At 34.6% G+C, this 18,719-nt stretch overlaps 2 protein-coding genes across 3 annotated transcripts in view; one reads left to right on the forward strand and one right to left on the reverse strand.

The window, feature by feature from the left end:
• Nucleotides 1-12,808, forward strand: part of LOC128209094 ((E3-independent) E2 ubiquitin-conjugating enzyme-like) — a 26,992-nt gene extending 14,184 nt beyond the window's left edge. Inside the window, exons 13-20 of the mRNA XM_052912947.1 lie at nucleotides 762-2,251; nucleotides 3,569-3,669; nucleotides 3,915-3,977; nucleotides 4,254-4,457; nucleotides 5,136-5,193; nucleotides 5,720-5,841; nucleotides 6,221-6,300; nucleotides 8,383-12,808. Of these exons, the coding sequence (XP_052768907.1) occupies nucleotides 762-2,251; nucleotides 3,569-3,669; nucleotides 3,915-3,977; nucleotides 4,254-4,457; nucleotides 5,136-5,193; nucleotides 5,720-5,841; nucleotides 6,221-6,300; nucleotides 8,383-8,764 (2,500 nt within the window). The 3' untranslated portion in view covers nucleotides 8,765-12,808. The remainder of the gene's footprint in view (nucleotides 1-761; nucleotides 2,252-3,568; nucleotides 3,670-3,914; nucleotides 3,978-4,253; nucleotides 4,458-5,135; nucleotides 5,194-5,719; nucleotides 5,842-6,220; nucleotides 6,301-8,382) is intronic.
• Nucleotides 12,806-18,515, reverse strand: LOC128209101 (mitochondrial import receptor subunit TOM22 homolog). Of its 2 annotated transcripts, none has more exons than XM_052912959.1 (3): nucleotides 18,406-18,515; nucleotides 13,831-14,073; nucleotides 12,806-13,420 (listed from the first exon to the last, which is right to left on the reverse strand). In XM_052912959.1, the coding sequence occupies exons 1-3, from the start codon at nucleotides 18,445-18,447 to the stop codon at nucleotides 13,319-13,321; spliced, it is 387 nt and encodes a 128-aa protein (XP_052768919.1). In that variant the 5' UTR covers nucleotides 18,448-18,515; the 3' UTR covers nucleotides 12,806-13,318. The 2 variants fall into 2 exon arrangements, with proteins under 2 accessions (XP_052768919.1, XP_052768930.1); XM_052912970.1 differs by having other exon boundaries at nucleotides 18,325-18,414.
• Nucleotides 18,516-18,719: the final 204 nt, after the last annotated feature.

Raw genomic sequence — 18,719 nt, forward strand, 5'->3', positions numbered from 1 at the left:
CATTTAAAGCGTACTAAATTTCACCCAACGTACATGTAAAATTCATCAAAATAATGGATTATTTTTAGCAGTGACATTACCGCAAGCTTCTTCATTTTGTTTACACCTGGTTAACAGGCGTATATAAAATTTACTGTTGCATAAATGGTAATAGGACTAACAGAAGGCCAGACACGCTCATGTTGCATACTACACTTTTTTGTGTCTGGAAAAAATATTTATTTCACCCTCCATTGCTTCGCAAATCATTAATTTTAAAACATCCGCAGAGGGGGGTGCGACTAATAAGGTCATGTATCTAGCTAATGTTATTGTTCTCGGAACACTGGGAAACCCAAACCTAATTCTTGAAAAACATCCCAGAGGGGGATGTGACTAATGACGTCACGTATCGAGCTAATACTATATTGTAGTCATCCGAACGCGCGGAAAGCAAAATAAACAATACCAACAATCAAGGTTTCAAACGGATGTAAACAGAACAGACATGACAAAAAATAACAGATTTTATTTTTGTTGATGCGGGGAAATTAGCCGGGTGGAGATGCTAAAGTAACCGGGTTATTTTACCGGCTCCCGGCCCATTTCTACACCCCTGTGAAAGGCTGTGGTAGTGGTGACTTTTGTACATAAGTCTTGGTACATATGTTAATGATGATTATAACAGTTGTTTTCGCTTTTGTTTTGCAAAGAAAGGAAGAAGCAATAAAAAATTTATTATTATTCCAACGTAAAATCTAGATAATTATAATTTATTTCAGGCCAAAGTTGGTTTGGACAGTGAATGATGACAAGAAGAAAGAGCTTGACGCTCTCCTAGACAGGGCAGGAATTGCTTTGTCCGGGCTGCTGGACATTTTTGAAAACAAGGCAGGACCTTTCTTCAAGAAGTCCAGGCAAATCTTTCAGGACATCCTGGCAATCTTCAGGAGATGCAAGGACGTGGAAAAGATCCTCCGATCATCTTTCTTCAATGATGATGAGGTTGCAGATCTTATTGCTAATGTAATGACTGAAGCTAAGAAAGAGAGGACAGCCAGACTTGCAAAACAGGTTGCAGATGTGTATAAGTCTCGAACTTGCCCTGTGAGTGCTGCAGCGCATGCAAATAATGATAAGACTAAATTTGAAACCACTGAAGATGTAAAGCCTGCCACCAAGGACAAAATAAGTGTTGATACAGAGCATGAAAATGTTGACAGCAATACGCAAAATAGTTCTGATAACATGGAAAAAATAGCCAAATGTATTGAAGATGGCATTAAAGACAAGAGGGAGGATAAAAGTATACAAGTTGACAGTGGTAATATCCAGAGTGAAAATGGCAGGAGAGAGGAGACCTTCCGATTATTGAAGGAAATTATAGAGGATATAAAACCAGCAGTAACTTCCAAACAATTTAGAAAGGAATTAGATGATGCTTTATGTGAACTGAACACACAATCTGAATCTGTTTCAACTGAATGTCAAATGTGTGCCACTGGAGAAGCTGTGGAGGAAGCTTGTGTACAAAGTGCTAATGGTGAAGAACAAGTGGGCTTAGCCATACAGAAGGTAGGGAAATTGGTTTTTGAAGCAGTGAAATACTCTCCCCATGAGCTGGTTAAGTTAAAAGAAGTTAAAAGGAAACTTGAGGCATATGTTGAAAGGAGGGAGAACAATAATCAATTAAATTCGGAGGATATAAAAAGAGAAATTGGTGGAGAAGAATACTGCGATGCAGTGATGCATCCAAACCACAGATCATTGTGTATAAACGTATGCAAAACCTTGAACACAAGACTAATGCTTATTAAGCAGGAATTACATAAAAAATGGCTTGCTTATAAATTTGAATGTGATGAAAATGTGTCCGAGTTTGAACTGTTGGGAAAGATGCAAGGCAAAGCATTTGATACTTTAGAAGATGGAAATGGACCATGGACAGTTACATGGGATTGTGAAAAGGGAAAAGATGCTGTCACCAATAGCTCGACTAATGAGTGTGTTCAAGAGTTGGAAATGATGGAAGAAAAACGCAATTCCCATGAAGTAGATACCGGTAGTAACCCTAAGAATGACTTGTCTCTGGATAAAACTTCTGACCAGGAAAAAGACCCAAGTGAAACAATGGGAAAAGAGAAAAAGGTTGTTGAAAACGGTGGAATAATCAATGAAGGTGATTCGTTGAATATGGAAAAAGAAGATGAAAGTCAGACTGCGGGTGCCATTTCACTACCCTCAACCATTCCTATGACAACAGGAGATTCCAGTAAGCAGCCCATAAAAAGCACAAGTTTATTTAAGTCTCAAAAATACAACATATATACTAGTGATGTTTCAATGATTGATTATAAATATAATTGATTATAAATATAATTGAAAATTGATAGGTGACAATCAATGTGTAAGATCATAATCGATTATCAACCCAACCATCAAGTTGTTTTTCTTCTTTCCGTTCGTATAAGAGTTGGTGCTTATGTATAGTAGAAAAACACGCCAACAATAAATAATTTAAACATACATAAAAGATAAGCATAGTTAATAATTACGAGCTATTGTACAAGAATAAAACTACAATTCAGGTGTTGTCAAAAACGGATTGCACTAACGATAATGAGTGAAACCGATTATTGATTGTCAAACTGGAACCGATTCAGAACACTAATATATACAGTTCATGATGAATATCAGGATCGTGTAATTTCCATTCGAAGTATGTGTTTTAGGAGACTACAATTAAATTATTAACACACAATAATGTTACAACAAGCGATTGATAAATGTACAACATGAGGTAATGTGCTTATATTGTGATAAAATATTTACACAATAAGAAAATAGAAAAGAATGATAATCATGGCACAAAAATAAAATCATAAAGAATTTAGAATACTCAATGCTAAATATTCCATCTAACATGCACAGTTAAGATATTAAAGCAAATTTTAAAAAGATCAATAATCAGTATTTATACCAGAAGTCAGATTGGCGATTCAATGATTAGCACTCATTTTTAGCTTAATGTTAAATAGGAAAAGTACAAGATGTATATTGATAATGATAAATAAAACATGCTATTATTTAAAATAATGTTGCCAGTTTTCAAACAGTTTTGGTACAAAGTTTTGACATTATATTATATGATAGAATAAAAGATAGCTTATCTATTTCAGCCATGTTTTGAAGTAGAGGATTAATGGTATTCACCATAGCATTCTTATAGTATTGTAAAATCTACAATATAACAACACTTGAGTTTCTTATTTAACTTTATCACAAAAACAGCATATACAATCATTCATTGCAAGATTCTCAATTCGCCCCCTATTCTAAACACCTGTATGAGTATTGATTTCCGTAGTACAGAATGAAAGTTAAATTTTAACACAAAACTTGGTTCATCTGAGAGTTGCACTGTAAATTGACTCTTTTAAGAACAGAGGTATATGTATTCAACCAAAATATATTGCAATGTTCTATGAAAAATCAAATCTGAAATACATGTACAATGATGTACACATAATGTTCTACTTGAACCGTACAAATATTTTAAACCATTTCCCACTGTGGTTGTTCATTGCAGGCTTTGACGTTGTAAGTGAGGCTCCATACAGCCACAGGTTCAAGTTTGAGGGAGACAAGGTCCAGGGGAAGAAGCAGTTTCTAACAGCTGTCAGAAGGGAGGTGAGTGTTTCATGTTGCCCCTGTAGATGCAGATTTACACAAGTTTTATTCCAAATCATAAAGCAACACATACTGTAACTCTTGGATTTTGAAGATTCATATTTGTTACTCCCATTGTTTGAACAAAACTATTTATATCAATTTTGAGACCGTAAATTCACTATTTTTTAAAATTGACAAATTATGACAAATTAATCTTTTACTCACTGTAGAAAGCAATGCAGTGTTAAATTTTCTCTTTCCAGTGGACTTTGTTGCAAAATGGTCTTCCAGATGGCATTTATGTCAAGGTCTTCGAGGACAGAATGGTAACTGATTAAATTGTGTACAAGTATTAGGGGTAATTATCATTCTACATGAATATTATAAAATTGTAGTTTTGAGAAGTCTTTTATCATAAATGATATGAAACATATACTTATTTTCAAAGACCACCGTCTTTAAAACCATGAAGGTTGAAAGTATTTTTTTTTCATATGCGTAACTTTCAAAATGGAAACCTTCATAGTTATAGAAAAATATTTGGGCTATTTCGGAAGTAATGGTATCAATGACCTCTGTTATTGACTACTTTGTGCCTGCAGGACCTGATCTCAGTGATGATCAAGGGTCCCACTGCCACGCCGTATGAGGACGGCCTGTTTGTGTTTGATGTGTATCTACCTCCAACCTACCCGATCACGCCCCCTAAGTTCCACTATCTGTCCTTCTGTAATGAGAGGCTGAACCCAAACCTGTATGAGGACGGGAAAGTGTGTGTCAGCCTGCTGGGAACATGGACCGGAAGGGTACACTAACTTAGATTATGACTTGAATATGTACTCTAGTTAAAAAGTCTGTGTTGATACAGTCCTCTTAAAGTAGTGATGGATCTTCAAAGGTAATAAAAAGGTGATATTCACACAGCTTAGTTCACTTTAAAATTTGAATGGCTTGTTACTATGGAGGTCCAAGTATGAATTTGATTATATTCTTTTTATGCCATATAAACAGCTGAAAATGAAAAAATAATATTATTATCAGTACTTAATAAATAATAAATTGTTACCACTAGAACGGCGTTGTATCTCTTGAATAAATCATCAGGATTGACTTCCGACAGTCATTATAGCAGAAGATCTCTGTGATTATTTAACTATATTATAATTTTGAGAGAAAAAACGCTCCCAAGAGAATTGAACAACATAAACATTTGGATATTTGAACTGTTGCGACAGATTCAATAATGTCACTTGTTTCATCGACATCATGTACAATTAACTGCAATAAAATATCGTAACATTGACCAATCCCAAATTCCAATTTAAAAGATCAGAGGTTATCAGAGACATTGCCTTCCATAGAATATGAATGCAATTGAAAACTAAAGTGTTTATCTATGGCATGCAAAAGGAGTGTTATACAGTTGTACGATACATGTACATGTATATCTGCCTGTGCTAATTGTTTTGTTTACTTCATTTTAGGGTAGTGAACTCTGGACGGCTGACTCAAACTTGCTTCAGGTGTTGGTATCGATACAGGGTATGTACGTGAAAACTAATTAAAAAAAACCTTTACTTCCGGTAGATATAAAAAAATATGTTAGTGTTCAGAAAATGAGGAATTATTTTGATTTAAGGTTACATAGGTATCATTTAAGATAAGGCTGCATTCCCTTTCCCAAAGTACAATGAGGACCCTGCATGTCTGTTTACTGTCTTAGGCATAATTTTAACTTGATTAAATTGTTTGTTTTCTTAGCTTATTCTTTATGGTCTATTAATACATGTATAAGGTTCTCATAATTGTTATGATTTATTCATGATTTATTCTTGTATATGGGAAACTTTGGGGATAAATGTGTGTATCTGTTAGTTACTCTATGCAAAAGTTAGCTCTGATTCATTTCCAAATGAAGAAAATACTATTTGTAGCAGAAAATAAAATGTTCACTTATAAATGTTCTTAATGATTATGTCTGCATGTCTGATTGATAATGATTTTGTCTGCATGTCTGATCGATAATGATTTTGTCTGTAGGTCTGATTGATAATAATTTTGTCTGCAGGTCTGATTCTAGTCAAAGAGCCATACTACAATGAGGCTGGATACGAGAAACAGCGTGGCTCCCAGCATGGCAAGGAGAACAGCCGCATGTACAATGAGATGGCCATCGTCAAGCTGATTGAAGTGAGAAAATACTGGTCATTACTCAACACTGTCTGTAATGCTGTTCTGAAATCAAATGATGACATTTAGAATGCCAGTTTGTAAGTTTAAGGAAAAAAGTATTTCATAGGGTCTGGTTGCAGATCATCTGAGTCATTCAAAGACAGTAAAGTTTGGCAGTAACTCAGAAACCATTTCAAATATTCACATGAAACTTAGTAAACGTGTGGCCAATGGCAATACATGTATGTGTAGTTATAATGCCTTTTACATTAAGTGTTTGGGTTCATTTTAGGAGATTTTTAATAGCATGAGTAGAGTTTAATCATGATTCCATCTAAGCAACAACCTGATGAAATATACTTTCTAACCTTGACCATAAATCTTGCAAACTTTTCAGTCCATGACAAAGATGGCAGTATCACCAGCAGGTACATTTGTGGAAGAAACTAAGGCCCATCTGAAGAATACTGGTCAAAGGTATGAATAAATTCTCATGAATCCAAATATCATTTTTGGCGTTTACCGTTTCAAGTACATCTTTTTTCATTGATTTGCTTGGACAAAGTCTTTCATTCTTGTAAGAATAAAATCATGAACTTTCATGTTAAACAGTTGAAGTTTAAAAATAGTTTTCATTTCATGTTCTGGCTATGCAGTTATCATTCTCAGATTAAAATTTATTAATTATTAAAACAGTTTATTAAAACTTATACAACAGTATAAGGTCTAATACATTATTATGTATAAATATATTCTTGTCATGTGTCCAAAAGTGGATTGTTTTGACAATTATTATGCCCCCGAAGGTGGGCATATTAAAATCGCACCGTCCGTCCGTCCGTCCCACTCAATAACTCAGAATATTATGGACAGATTTTAAAATAACTTGCCACATGTGTTCGGCATACCAAGACGACGTGTCGCGTGAAAGAACCGTGTCCCTACCTCTAAGGTCAAGGTCACACTTAGGTGTTTATTCACAATGGAATGCTGCATATAAGGACATAGAGTATAGGTTGCCGTGTCCAGGCTGTAACTTTCCCTTGTATGGACAGATTTCAAAATAACTTGCCACATGTGTTCGACATACCAAGACGACGTGTCACGTACAAGAACCGTGTCCCTATCTCTAAGGTCAAGGTCACACTTAGGTGTTTATTCCCAATGGAATGCTGCATATAAGGACATAGAGTATAGGTTGCCGTGTCCAGGCTGTAACTTTCCCTTGTATGGACAGATTTTAAAATAACTTGCCACATGTGTTCGGCATACCAAGACGACGTGTCACCTGCAAGATCCGTGTCCCTATTTCTTAGGTCAAGGTCACACTTAGTGTTATTTCACAATGGAATGCTGCATATAATGACATAGAGTATAGGTTGTCGTGTCCGGGCTGTAACTTTCCCTTGTATGGATAGATTATAAAATAACTTGGCACATGTGTTTGAATTACCAAGACGATGTGTCGGGTGCAAGACCCGTGTCCCTACCTCTAAGGTCAAGGTCACACTTAGTGTTTATTCACAATGGAATGCTGCATATAAGGACATAGAGTATAGGTTGTCGTGTCCGGGCTGTAACTTTCCCTTGTAGGGACAGAATTTAAAATAACTTGCCACTTGTGTTCGACATACCAAGACAACGTGTCGCGTGGAAGAACCATGTCCCTACCTCTACGGTCAAGGTCACACTTAGGTGTTTATTCACAATGGAGTGCTGCATATAAGGATACAGAGTATTGGTTGTTATGTCCAGGCTGTAACTTTCTCTTGTATGGACAGATTTTAAAATTACTTGCCACATGTGTTTGACATACCAAGACGACGTGTCACGTGCAAGACCCATGTCCCTACCTCTAAGGTTAAAGGTACACTTTGTGTTTATTCACAATAGAATGCTGAATATAAGGACATAAGAATGTAGGTTGTCAAGTATAGGTGGTATTTTTTTATGTTCAGAGGCAATTTAAAATAACTTGCCATATGTATTTGTTTGATCTTTAACTTTTTATGTACTGACCATGTTCACAGGTCAATGTCACATTCGGGGGCATTCGTCACATACTGTGACAGCTCTTGTTTATTTTTGTTTTTGTCTTGGAATGAGCCTATTTTTGCAAAAATGTCTAGAGACCTGTTGTATAAGACTGCAGACAAAGAGCAGATTGCAGTTAATGTATTTATGTTTGAAATTAATGTAATAGAGCTTAAAGCATTACTTTCCCTTTAAGAATTTACGTTTTTGGCAGTTAAACAAACAATTGGGATCTGTTCTATTGTGAGTTATCTTATATGAGTGAATTGAAGGCACTGATGCCAAATTTAGCTGATTCTGAGACAAAGACATAGGAAAGGTATGTTCTAAACTATTCACAACGTGATAAGTTAGTTAACTAAGGCAGTAAAGGAAACCCACAGCAGTTACATTATGTTGCTTTTACTTTTTTTCGCCCCATTTGAACTGTTCATTGATAAAACTGAGTGAGTCCACTCCCATGACATCATATGAATATATTTTGTTGGTACTTTTTTATAACCTAATATTTTGCAATGTCAATAGGATGATTGACAGAGTGGAACGCTGGGTGGAAATATCGAACAAGTCAAGGATGGGATCAAAACACTTAGATGTGCCAAAACAACCTCTATGCAATGGAAGTGATGAGATAACTCCACTGGGTAGCAGTCAACAATCGAAACCGGCTGCAGGGAGCAGTGAACAGTCTCAGCATTATGATGATCAACAGACAGACAAACTTGAACCAGGAGATAACCAGATTGATGATGTTGATGATAGAACCCAAATACTTTCAGAGAAGACACCTGAAGATCCTGGCTTTCTCTTGTTGCCAGGCTCCAAAGGTTTCTGTCTTGCAGTGAAAAAACACTTGCAAAACTTTAAGGCTGTGCTTTCAAGTCAGATTTTTATTCAGGAATCATGATTGTAGTTGGCCGTTATAGCACAACAATTAACTGTAATTAGTATGTCAAGAGATCTGACAATAGTAATAAGTGCAAAATATAATTTCTGCTATTCCAAGTTTATATATATGCCTGTATTGTTGAGTTTTCAGAGTATGTCAGTACTGTTATATTTATGCATAGCAAAGATGTACAGTTTGCTAACATGTGCATGTACATTTAGAAATGTTATTAGAGGCCTGTAAATCAAATGTGCAGGTGCCATATATATAGTAAGCATCCCGTCTTTTTTAATATTTTTTCTTAATAATTTTCAACCAATAAAAATAACAACTTTCAACTTTACAAATCTGCTATAGTATGAATATGCTACAAGTTTGATATTGTCAAATATAGGGAACTTTGTTAACTAATTAAATTGAGCAGTTTATTGTAAGAATTTTTAAAATAAAATCAAACATTTTAACTACATGGCCCATATTTGCAAAGTTATCCTGTTTGCCTTTCAACATGCCTGTAAATAATATGCTATCATTCGAGGTCCTTATCACATTCTGTGATGGCTCTAGTTTTCATTAGTAAGCAACCTCAAAAGTGAAGTTATCTGATGTGATTCAGACTCAAAATTGAGTTGTTGGTAAATTAAATGTGCTTTACATGTCTATATATATATATTATATATCTATTTAAATACATTTGAGATTGAAAGATCATTCCATTTTTATAAATAACCAAAAGAAACCTTGGATAATCAAACCAACGAATACTGAACATACATGTACAATCTCAAAGAAGTATTTTTAATAGGACTTATTAATTAACTGTATCAAAAAGAATGTTATTTTTCTGGTTTCTTAATGCGTCAATTTATAAACACTTAAAATATTTATTATTTTTATAGACAATCAGCTGCATATGAAAGAAAATGAGATCAATGCATCAATCTGTATTTTGTTCAAAAAGGGTTACAAATTATTGTGTTCATAAAAAAAAATTCATTTAGACAAACAGTTGTTTAATCAAAGTACATGCTTTTATTTTAGTCATGTTGAGTCAAAACCAAGAGATCAACTATACTGCTGTGTGTTGTTTATTTCAATGTTCATTTGGCATCTGCTTGGTATGTATATGTTCAGCAACAGTTTTGAAAATTGAAATTTGTTAATCTAAATCTCTTATTGAGTGATGGTTAAAGGTTGTTAATATTTTTCCCACAATAAATGGGTGGGTCTGATGCAGACACTGGGCCCATATTTCATGCCCATGAAGGGTGGCATGTAGTAAGCAGACAGTCCGTCTGTCCCCACGTTTTTTTATCAATACACTTTGGCTAAGGAACCTCAAACTTGGTAGGCTGGTTGGTAATGACCAGCAGAGGAACCCTATTAATTTTGAGGTCAAAGGTCTTGTAGAATTCAAGCTGAAAATGTGTTTCCAATCAATAACTGACAAACACTTAGGACCAGAGACGAGTTGACATCCACTCCATCTTGAAGTGACTTACCCCTGCCATGTACATGTACTTTGCCCTTAAAATGTGTCAGGTCAATATTTCAAAACTACATTGGAAGAAGGGTAGGGCATCATAAATATGTTATATACTTAAGGCTTGATACCACCCCAACAAGGCCTTTCGGGTGCAATGGTCACATTCCTGTGACAGCTTTTGTTTATTGGAAATGCAAAGTAATAACCCTTTAACCTGCTTAATGTTTGAGATTATATTTTCAATTTGACTACTGACACTGACCCGCCACTTTAAATCTAACCGATTTGCCAAAATAAATGCACGCCATATTTGCAAAATACATCCATCCCAAATTATAATTTCAGACACTAAAACATATTTTAAAGTATCAGTTTTACACTCTACATCTTGACAATAGTGCTTTCATATTGCATTTCAAATGGGTTTTTTTGCAGTTTTTGTGATTATACATGTCTGTCAAATATGATAATGTGCTCAGTTTAAAGATTCCATTGTTATAAAAGTAGGATTGTTAATATGTTGTGACCTCATAATTATGTACAAGACAAGTATATATTATTATTTTGTAGAAGGTTTCAATGGTGATAGCCAGTAAATATTGTGATATTTATTTATGCTCCAATGCTGCTTCTCATTTGTTTCACTTTATATTACATGTATAAGCCATTGGGCGTGGGCAGACATTTACGCAACATTGGCATTACACCCACCCTAGCTTATTAGGCAAAGGTAGGCATAACATTTTATTGTCTGAAGAAAACCTTCCTGAATCTGTTAAATTTTCACTTATTTAAACTATATTAACAATGATGGTTATAGGATGTTATAGGATTTTTTCTGCTTGTCATTTCATATTGTGGAAGTGATTTCACATGATCAGCACAAGCACCTGGGGACCAGTCTCAATAAAGACCTTAGCTGATTTTAGTCTTAAATTGAAATTATCTTTGTATCAAAGTTTCATTATTTTGCTACATATTTCAGTAAGTTGAACTTGGCCAGTATTTGAAATGAACACAAAGTTGAAGAAATAAAAAAAAAATCAATGTGTTGTCATTAGTGATGTTCATACAGATTTATGATTTTTTAAAGTTACAACAAATTCTTTGATTCTGGTCCCTGGCCTTATTTCTGAAAACATCTCAAGTCCCTTATAACAGGATTAGGCTAAGCTCACTATTTTTGTTTTCGTATATATATTATTATTTTTTTGAAAAGTTCTGATCCTTTAAATTGAAAAAATCTTATTTTATTCATGACAAACATTTTTATTTTATAAAATATAGTTATGGTAATTTTGCCAAATGAAAAAGACTTAAGCTACTTATGCTTTAGCAATTCAAGAAATGGTGGCCAGTAACCTGCAGACTTGATTCTGAAATAGACTCCCTTGGATCTGACCATTTTTTGTTGTTAGTCATTTCTACTTTGTGCTAATATTTTGTTGATGTTGCAAGTTTAACTGAAAGGAAAGATTGTTGGGGGGTTTTAGGAATCAAATTCCATAATATATATTCTTTCCATCTCAGTGTGAGTATACCACGTGATTAATTAAGTCATATATGATACGTCAGAAGGCAACAAAGGGCAGTGTATGCCTCTTAAATCGCCCCGCATTCGTTTTATTACCGAAGTTTGATAAGGTGATTAGTTTCATCAAACACTTCGACAAACCTGTTTCCAAAATAATCTTTTGACAGTGCTCTGTCAGACGGCCGTATTTTGAAAATGTTTGTCGAAGTGTTTTAAGAAACTAAACTCTCAATCAAACTCTGGTAAAAGACTGAAAGTGGGGCTCTGTAAGCGGCTTAAGACTGCGCTATGTTTCATTTAAAATGGGGAGGAAATATTGAAGTTATCTTTGTTTAAAGTCTTCATTCGAACCAAAATATTGCCTTCCGACGTAGCATTTATGACACAATTCATCACGTGGTACATGTATACACACACTGCATCTGCTTTGTTTTAAGAAAATGGGAAAAAAAAATATTTAAAAAAAATTGTTTTGCATATTATACATACTGATGAGTCATCTTGCAAATGAAAACATATAATGTTACAATCTGACATTGATATATGTTAAATTGAGAAACCAGACAAGTTCTTCACAGTCTGGATACAAGACGGTGAATGTGAAATATTATTGACTTTGGTCAAGCACTGCTGGCATCAACCCCCATGTGTGTGCTTGCTTTGACCACTTCAGTGACCATGTTGTACACCTCATCAACTTGAGCTTAAGACAAGCATCCGTATCAAGATTATTCAGCAGAATTATCTTTTGGCCAGTTTGTAGGATTTTTCATTTTTTGAAAATCAGTTTTATAATCTAGTATTTTTATCTTTCATCTAATAAGATTTTCTTCCAACCATCTGGCATTTTCTTTGTCACAATCAGGTACGTTATCTCTGTTTAACTCTGAATACAAATACATATAGAATCTGTGTGACCAAATAGTAACTTGTCAATGTGAAAATTGTCTGTTATAAGAGTTTATGAAAGCCGGTGAATTGTACACCAATTACACTATTAAGTTAACTTGTTTTTCAATTGAATAAAACAAATAAAACATTTTATAGTTTTGATTTCTTTATTACATATTATAACTATTAAAAGTTATGTAAGATAAAAATGAAACATTGCGGTTCATGAGATGTCTTACACAAAACTAGATTCCATTTCTTCTGAAGCCTTTTCACATTTTACTACACTTAACACAAAATTGTTTCCATAAAACAGCCAATTAACAGTTTCCTTACCGGCTACCGCAGCTTACTGTATAAAACTTGGATAATTTTCCATAGCTTATCTTTTGGCCAGTTCGCAAATGTAAATGGTTGATAGTAATTAATGGATAAATAATTTATTACCAATCAATAAACTTTGACCATAATCCGACAAACTTGATAAAAGTTAAACAATTGGTTGCAGGACTGCAATGCTGTAAGTATTGTTGGTTTGAACAGCGTACTCAAATTTTCAAATCAAACCTCATCCACAACAAGGCGGGGTCAACTTGAATTGGTCATCACAAAACTACATATTTTATCACACACAGTACAACAAAACAAATGAGGAGTATGATCACTGGGGCCCAGGGGGTGGGGGCATCATCCCTGGTCCTGGGGCCATCCCCCCTCCCATCATATTCTGGCCAGACATTGCTGCATTGGGACCTAGCAGGATCTGTCAAGTAAAACAATGTTCATTATTGTGATGTTCAAGAAAACTTCTCAAGCTGAAATCTAATGTATTTGCTTTTAATAGGCTTTTAAATGACAAAATCTTAGGTGTTAGGAAGAAAATGGTATTTTTCACCATAAAAATGATGCATGAAATAGTTAATCCCCCTCAAAATATTTTTTGATAAATTTTGATACTTTAAAGGGGCCCATTTTATCATTGGACACATAATATGCAATGAATTTATAAAACCTGTTTCTTCAATGATATTTTTTGGTAATGAGGTGACCAGTTAAGTAATGTAACATTTACATTATTTGCATTTGCCAGTTAAATTTTTTATTCTGAAACAAGCTTATTTTCAACTGAATGTTGTGATTTTCAGATGGTCCAAAAGAATACACATTCTTTACCTGTCTTTGTTGTTGTAACTGTAACTCTTGCATTGATGCTCTTTCCCGTTCAAAAAGAACTGGCAGGAACATAATGGCAAATATGGATGAAAGAGTCCACACAGCTGTCCGACCATAACTGAAGCACACCTTGACGGAGCTCCACGTGAACTGGGAAGCCGAACCACAAGACCTCCTAACCGGCTCAGGGAACATCTCTGCAAGACCGCTTAACCTCTCCGCTAAGGTCTCGTCAATGAATTCCTGCAAAACAGAAAATTCTTTTGTGATCAAAGATATATCAAGCTTGAAACCGTAAAACATGAGCATTAGTAGCAGAGATGGATATTGTTTGAAAATAACTAAACAAGAGATGTTAGTGAAACATTTATGCCCCCTTGGGAGCCAAATTGTTAGTAGGATTTGGACACTTAAATAAAATATGGACAATCAGAAAACCTTTTTTCAGCTTACAGTCACACTGACCTTGACCTTTGACCCACTGACCTCAAAATCAATAGGGTTCATCTGCTGGTCATGACCAATAAGCCTACCTAGTATGAGGTCCCTGGGTCAAAGCGTTCTCAAGTTATTGATCGGAAACCGTTTTTCATGTTAAGGTCACACTGACCTTGACCTTTGACCCACTGACCTCAAAATCAATAGGGTTCATCTGCTGGTCATGACCAATACACCTACCAAGTATGAGGTTCCTGGGTCAAAGCGTTCTCAAGTTATTGATCGGAAACCGTTTTTCATGTAAAGGTCACACTGACCTTGACCTTTGACCCACTGACCTCAAAATCAATAGGGTTCATCTGCTGGTGATGACCAATACACATACCAAGTATGAGGTCCCTCGGTCAAAGCGTTCTCAAGTTATTGATCGGAAACCATTTGGTATTCCGACCGACCGACAGACAGACAGACCGACCGACCGACCGACCGACATGTGCAAAACAATATACCCCACTTTTTTCAAAAGGGGGCATAATTATTAATTTTGTGTCTAATAACAGTTATTTGTGTAAATGCAAAATTAAAGAGATAACCAGGTTTAAACCCTCAATATCTTTGATAGCCCGAACAAGTGTCAATTATGACAATATTATATTATTAAAGGATTATGACAAACCTCTTTTGCCCCCATGGTTGCACAGAAACCAGAGTGTATGATGCAAGGTCACACTTTCAGGCTGTTTACCAGTTCAGGCCATGGGACATAATACAACAACTTATCATGTTTCATCGGGCGTGGACATTTTTAGAAAAGATTTCCATCATTCACTTTTCATTACCCAGGGGCGGATCCAGGAATTGACGTTAGATTGGGCATAACTATTTGACATGTGTACCTCCCTCAGAACTGAAAGTTTATGCAGACGTGTGAACTCTACCTAAGGTAGGTAAAATCAACCCCTTTTGATACCCCTCGCCGCTCTACCGCTCACCTGACGAAAGCTAACGCTCTTGAAAAAAATCTGAACCATTTTTGGCCTAACATTATTTAAATTGAAAACCCTTAAAATTATATCATCCATGCTTAAATACCCCATAATCTGTCACTTTTAATTTATAAGGAAATGGTGCAATAAACAACCTGTCAAATGACTCGACACCTCGGACAAGATCGTTATTAAGAAATGGCACTAAAGACCAGCAACCTACTCTTCAGCATTCTTTGTTAATTGGCATCCTACTAATCAATACTCTTTGTAAATCTTAAAGCTGCACTCTCACAGATATACCTTTTTACAACTTTTTGTCTTGGAGAGAAATTTTTTGCATAAATATCTGCAAACCAATGACAAAAGATTGCTGACAAAAGATCAGATCGCAGATTTTCATATTTCCGTTCAAAAATGAATGTTTTATGGCTTAAACTGTTACTAACGGTTTAAGAAAAATGCATAAACATCAATTTTTGAACTTGAATATAAAAATCTATGATCTAACAATTGTTGTAAAACTGTGAACTGCAGCCTTGCAGGTGCCCTTCATGTATATATCGTTATGTTTTGACAGAATGAAATGAAGAAAAACCCGTCAAACTCATAATTATTCGTAGGATATGTATTAGATCAACTATTTAATATAAAATAACATTATCTGGTAATATTTCTTGGTTTTATGATATTTTATAGACGCAAAATGCTTTAACCCCAAATTCAGATCAGAATAACTACCCAATTTGTATGTGAAGGATTTTCCATATCAAAAATCGTATAAAAAATCTGTCAATGTACAATTATTTGGGGTCGGTATTAGACACAGCGATTTGTGCAGGCTGCGTTATGGGGGTATGAAACGCAGCGGCGCAGCCAATATATATAAATAGGGAAACACAGCTTTTTAAAAGATACATTCATACAGCTTAAAAAGGGTTAAAAAGGCAAGATTTTATTACTTTTTTTGATATTACATATTAAAAAAAACATATTGGAAGTATTGACCAGAAACAAAAATGTGTATTGCAAATTAGGTAAGTTTAATTTCGGAAATGTCAGAAAGCTCATTGTTCCTTAAAGACGGTAAGTAGTTTATATACTTATTGGGTTCTTGTTGTTTTTTAATTAGGAATGTTTGTAGTATTTGACCATAAAAACAGAATATGATCTATTTCGAACTCAAACTCAATCTATTCCATTCAACTTTATATATAGAAATTTATTTCGGATTGTTTTGCCAAATAAGTATGTTTAATTTCGGAAATGTAAGATAGCTGATTCTCCTTAAAGAAAGTAAGCAGTGTATACACTTCTGTTCTTGCTGTATTTTGTTTAAGCTTTTAAAGTATGAGAGCTTAAACAGAATACGATCTATTCCATTCAACTTTATATATGCAAATTTATTTTGGATGGCTTTAAACGTCGTCATAATCTATTATTTAGCTTGGTCTTTGTAAATAAATTTTACTTCTTAAAGGCTGACTTTATTGTTTTTAATATTTAAAAGAATAAGATAATGTAACAATGTTAAAATGTTCATCATCCTATTATAGTAAGCTTACCTGTGTTAGTAAATGTGTTGTTTTTTTTTAAATCAAATGAGTCTTACACAAATCGTCTTTAATATAGACCTAATTCTTGTCAGCATGACGTAATCATGAGCAAACAGTAGCTGTGTGTATCAGGAAACATGCTAATCCGTTTGTCATGTACTTCACGAGGGACAGGTGCTAATATCTGACACACAGTCATAAAAGTTTATCGCAGTGCACTTGTCATAAACAGAATAAAAATATTGAATGAAATATTTTGAAGGTTTTTTTACCAATGAATTATTACTAACAGGGCGACGTTATCAATATAATGACTGCTTCACACAAAAAACATGTACAAATTAACGTAGTGTCGATAATTCAGAAATCAACATCGTGATTCAATTGCAGGTGGTGGTTGTTATGGCTGGTGCCAATGACATAGAATGTACCGAGGTCTGGCTTTGAAGACGTCCTGTCGGATTTACAGGAGCTGTGCAAGAAAGGGCATGCTACTAACCCTAAGTATGTCGCCGGTTTATAATTAATACAACAAAATGTTTCGACTTGTAAACCAATTATATTTATAAGTGAAAATGGACTTTCTTATATTACTCAAAATACTTGATTTTAGTTTGAAGAATATCCGCAATAAATTGTAGATTAGTGTTTTTGTATAGAAGACCGGCAATCAGGAATTTCGATATATTCATTGTTATCCGTGCTGCACCGCATGGTTATTCGGTGCATAACCGTATAACAATAATATTTAGAAAATTAATGTGTAACCAAATTTACGTTTACAAGTAAAACAACCAGTCTGCGAAAAAAGAAAAAAAACATCAAATTTATAAATATTATAAATTATTGCAGTCGTTATCTTCTAGAGTGTTTTGATTATATGAACCAATGCGACGACTGCAACAGCTGGCGCCATTTGACGTTTCGCTAGCAAATGCCGAGTATACGCTTGGTCTTTGTAAATCAATTTAACAGAATTGAGTTAAATAGACATGATTAAATATAAACTGATATACACGTTATTTATTATTTCAATAATTATTTATACGATACCCAAGAGATTTCATCCCAAATTATTTCGTAATTGCGCCATGTGTACCATGCCTGTCATATAATAAAGTTTACTTTCTTATGTAATTCATTTTATTTTCATTTTATTCATTATTTCATCGGGGTTATAAATATAATGTCAATTTGTAGCATTACCTTTACATATCTGGATTTTTTGCAAAAAAATGCTTCGATATGTTACATATTAATATACCGGGTAAATCAACAGGTATAGAACTAGTTGTATAACACTTATCTGTTTCGATATTTGTGTTACTACCGGTGCGTTTTCCCTATATGTTTCTATTGGCTGCGTTAATCGCTGCGTTTTATACCGACCCGATTATTATGACTAATATTCTGGTGTGATTGCGTGGTTATGACTTGAGTTGAAGACACTCTAGTGCTCACCGCAAAATGTCATTAACACGTTATCTGAAATCAAGTTAAGGACTATACCAAACCTCTTCATCTTCATCATGCATTATTGCCGGAAGATTGACATTAACACGTTATCTGAAATCAAGTTAAGGACTATACCAAACCTCTTCATCTTCATCATGCATTATTGCCGGAAGATTTGCCATCTCTTAATATTATTTTCACTTCACCCGTGTGTCCTCTGTGAAAGTAGAGTAACGTCCCTTCGGAAAAGGTCAAAACGTCTATACTCGGTATATTGTATCGGTGTCGATGGGGAATGGTTATGTAGTACAGTTCTGTATCGAACTCTCGGATTTCCGCGTTGCACCTGGTAGTTTGATATATGATATACAAACCTTGATTTTTTCGCAAACAATTCTATTGTTGACGGACTTCATCATAGGCATATATTGGCTGAAATCATTTAAAGTAAATC

Source organism: Mya arenaria, chromosome 2 (genome assembly GCF_026914265.1).
Source record: "Mya arenaria isolate MELC-2E11 chromosome 2, ASM2691426v1".
Classification (NCBI taxonomy): Eukaryota; Metazoa; Mollusca; class Bivalvia; order Myida; family Myidae; genus Mya; species Mya arenaria.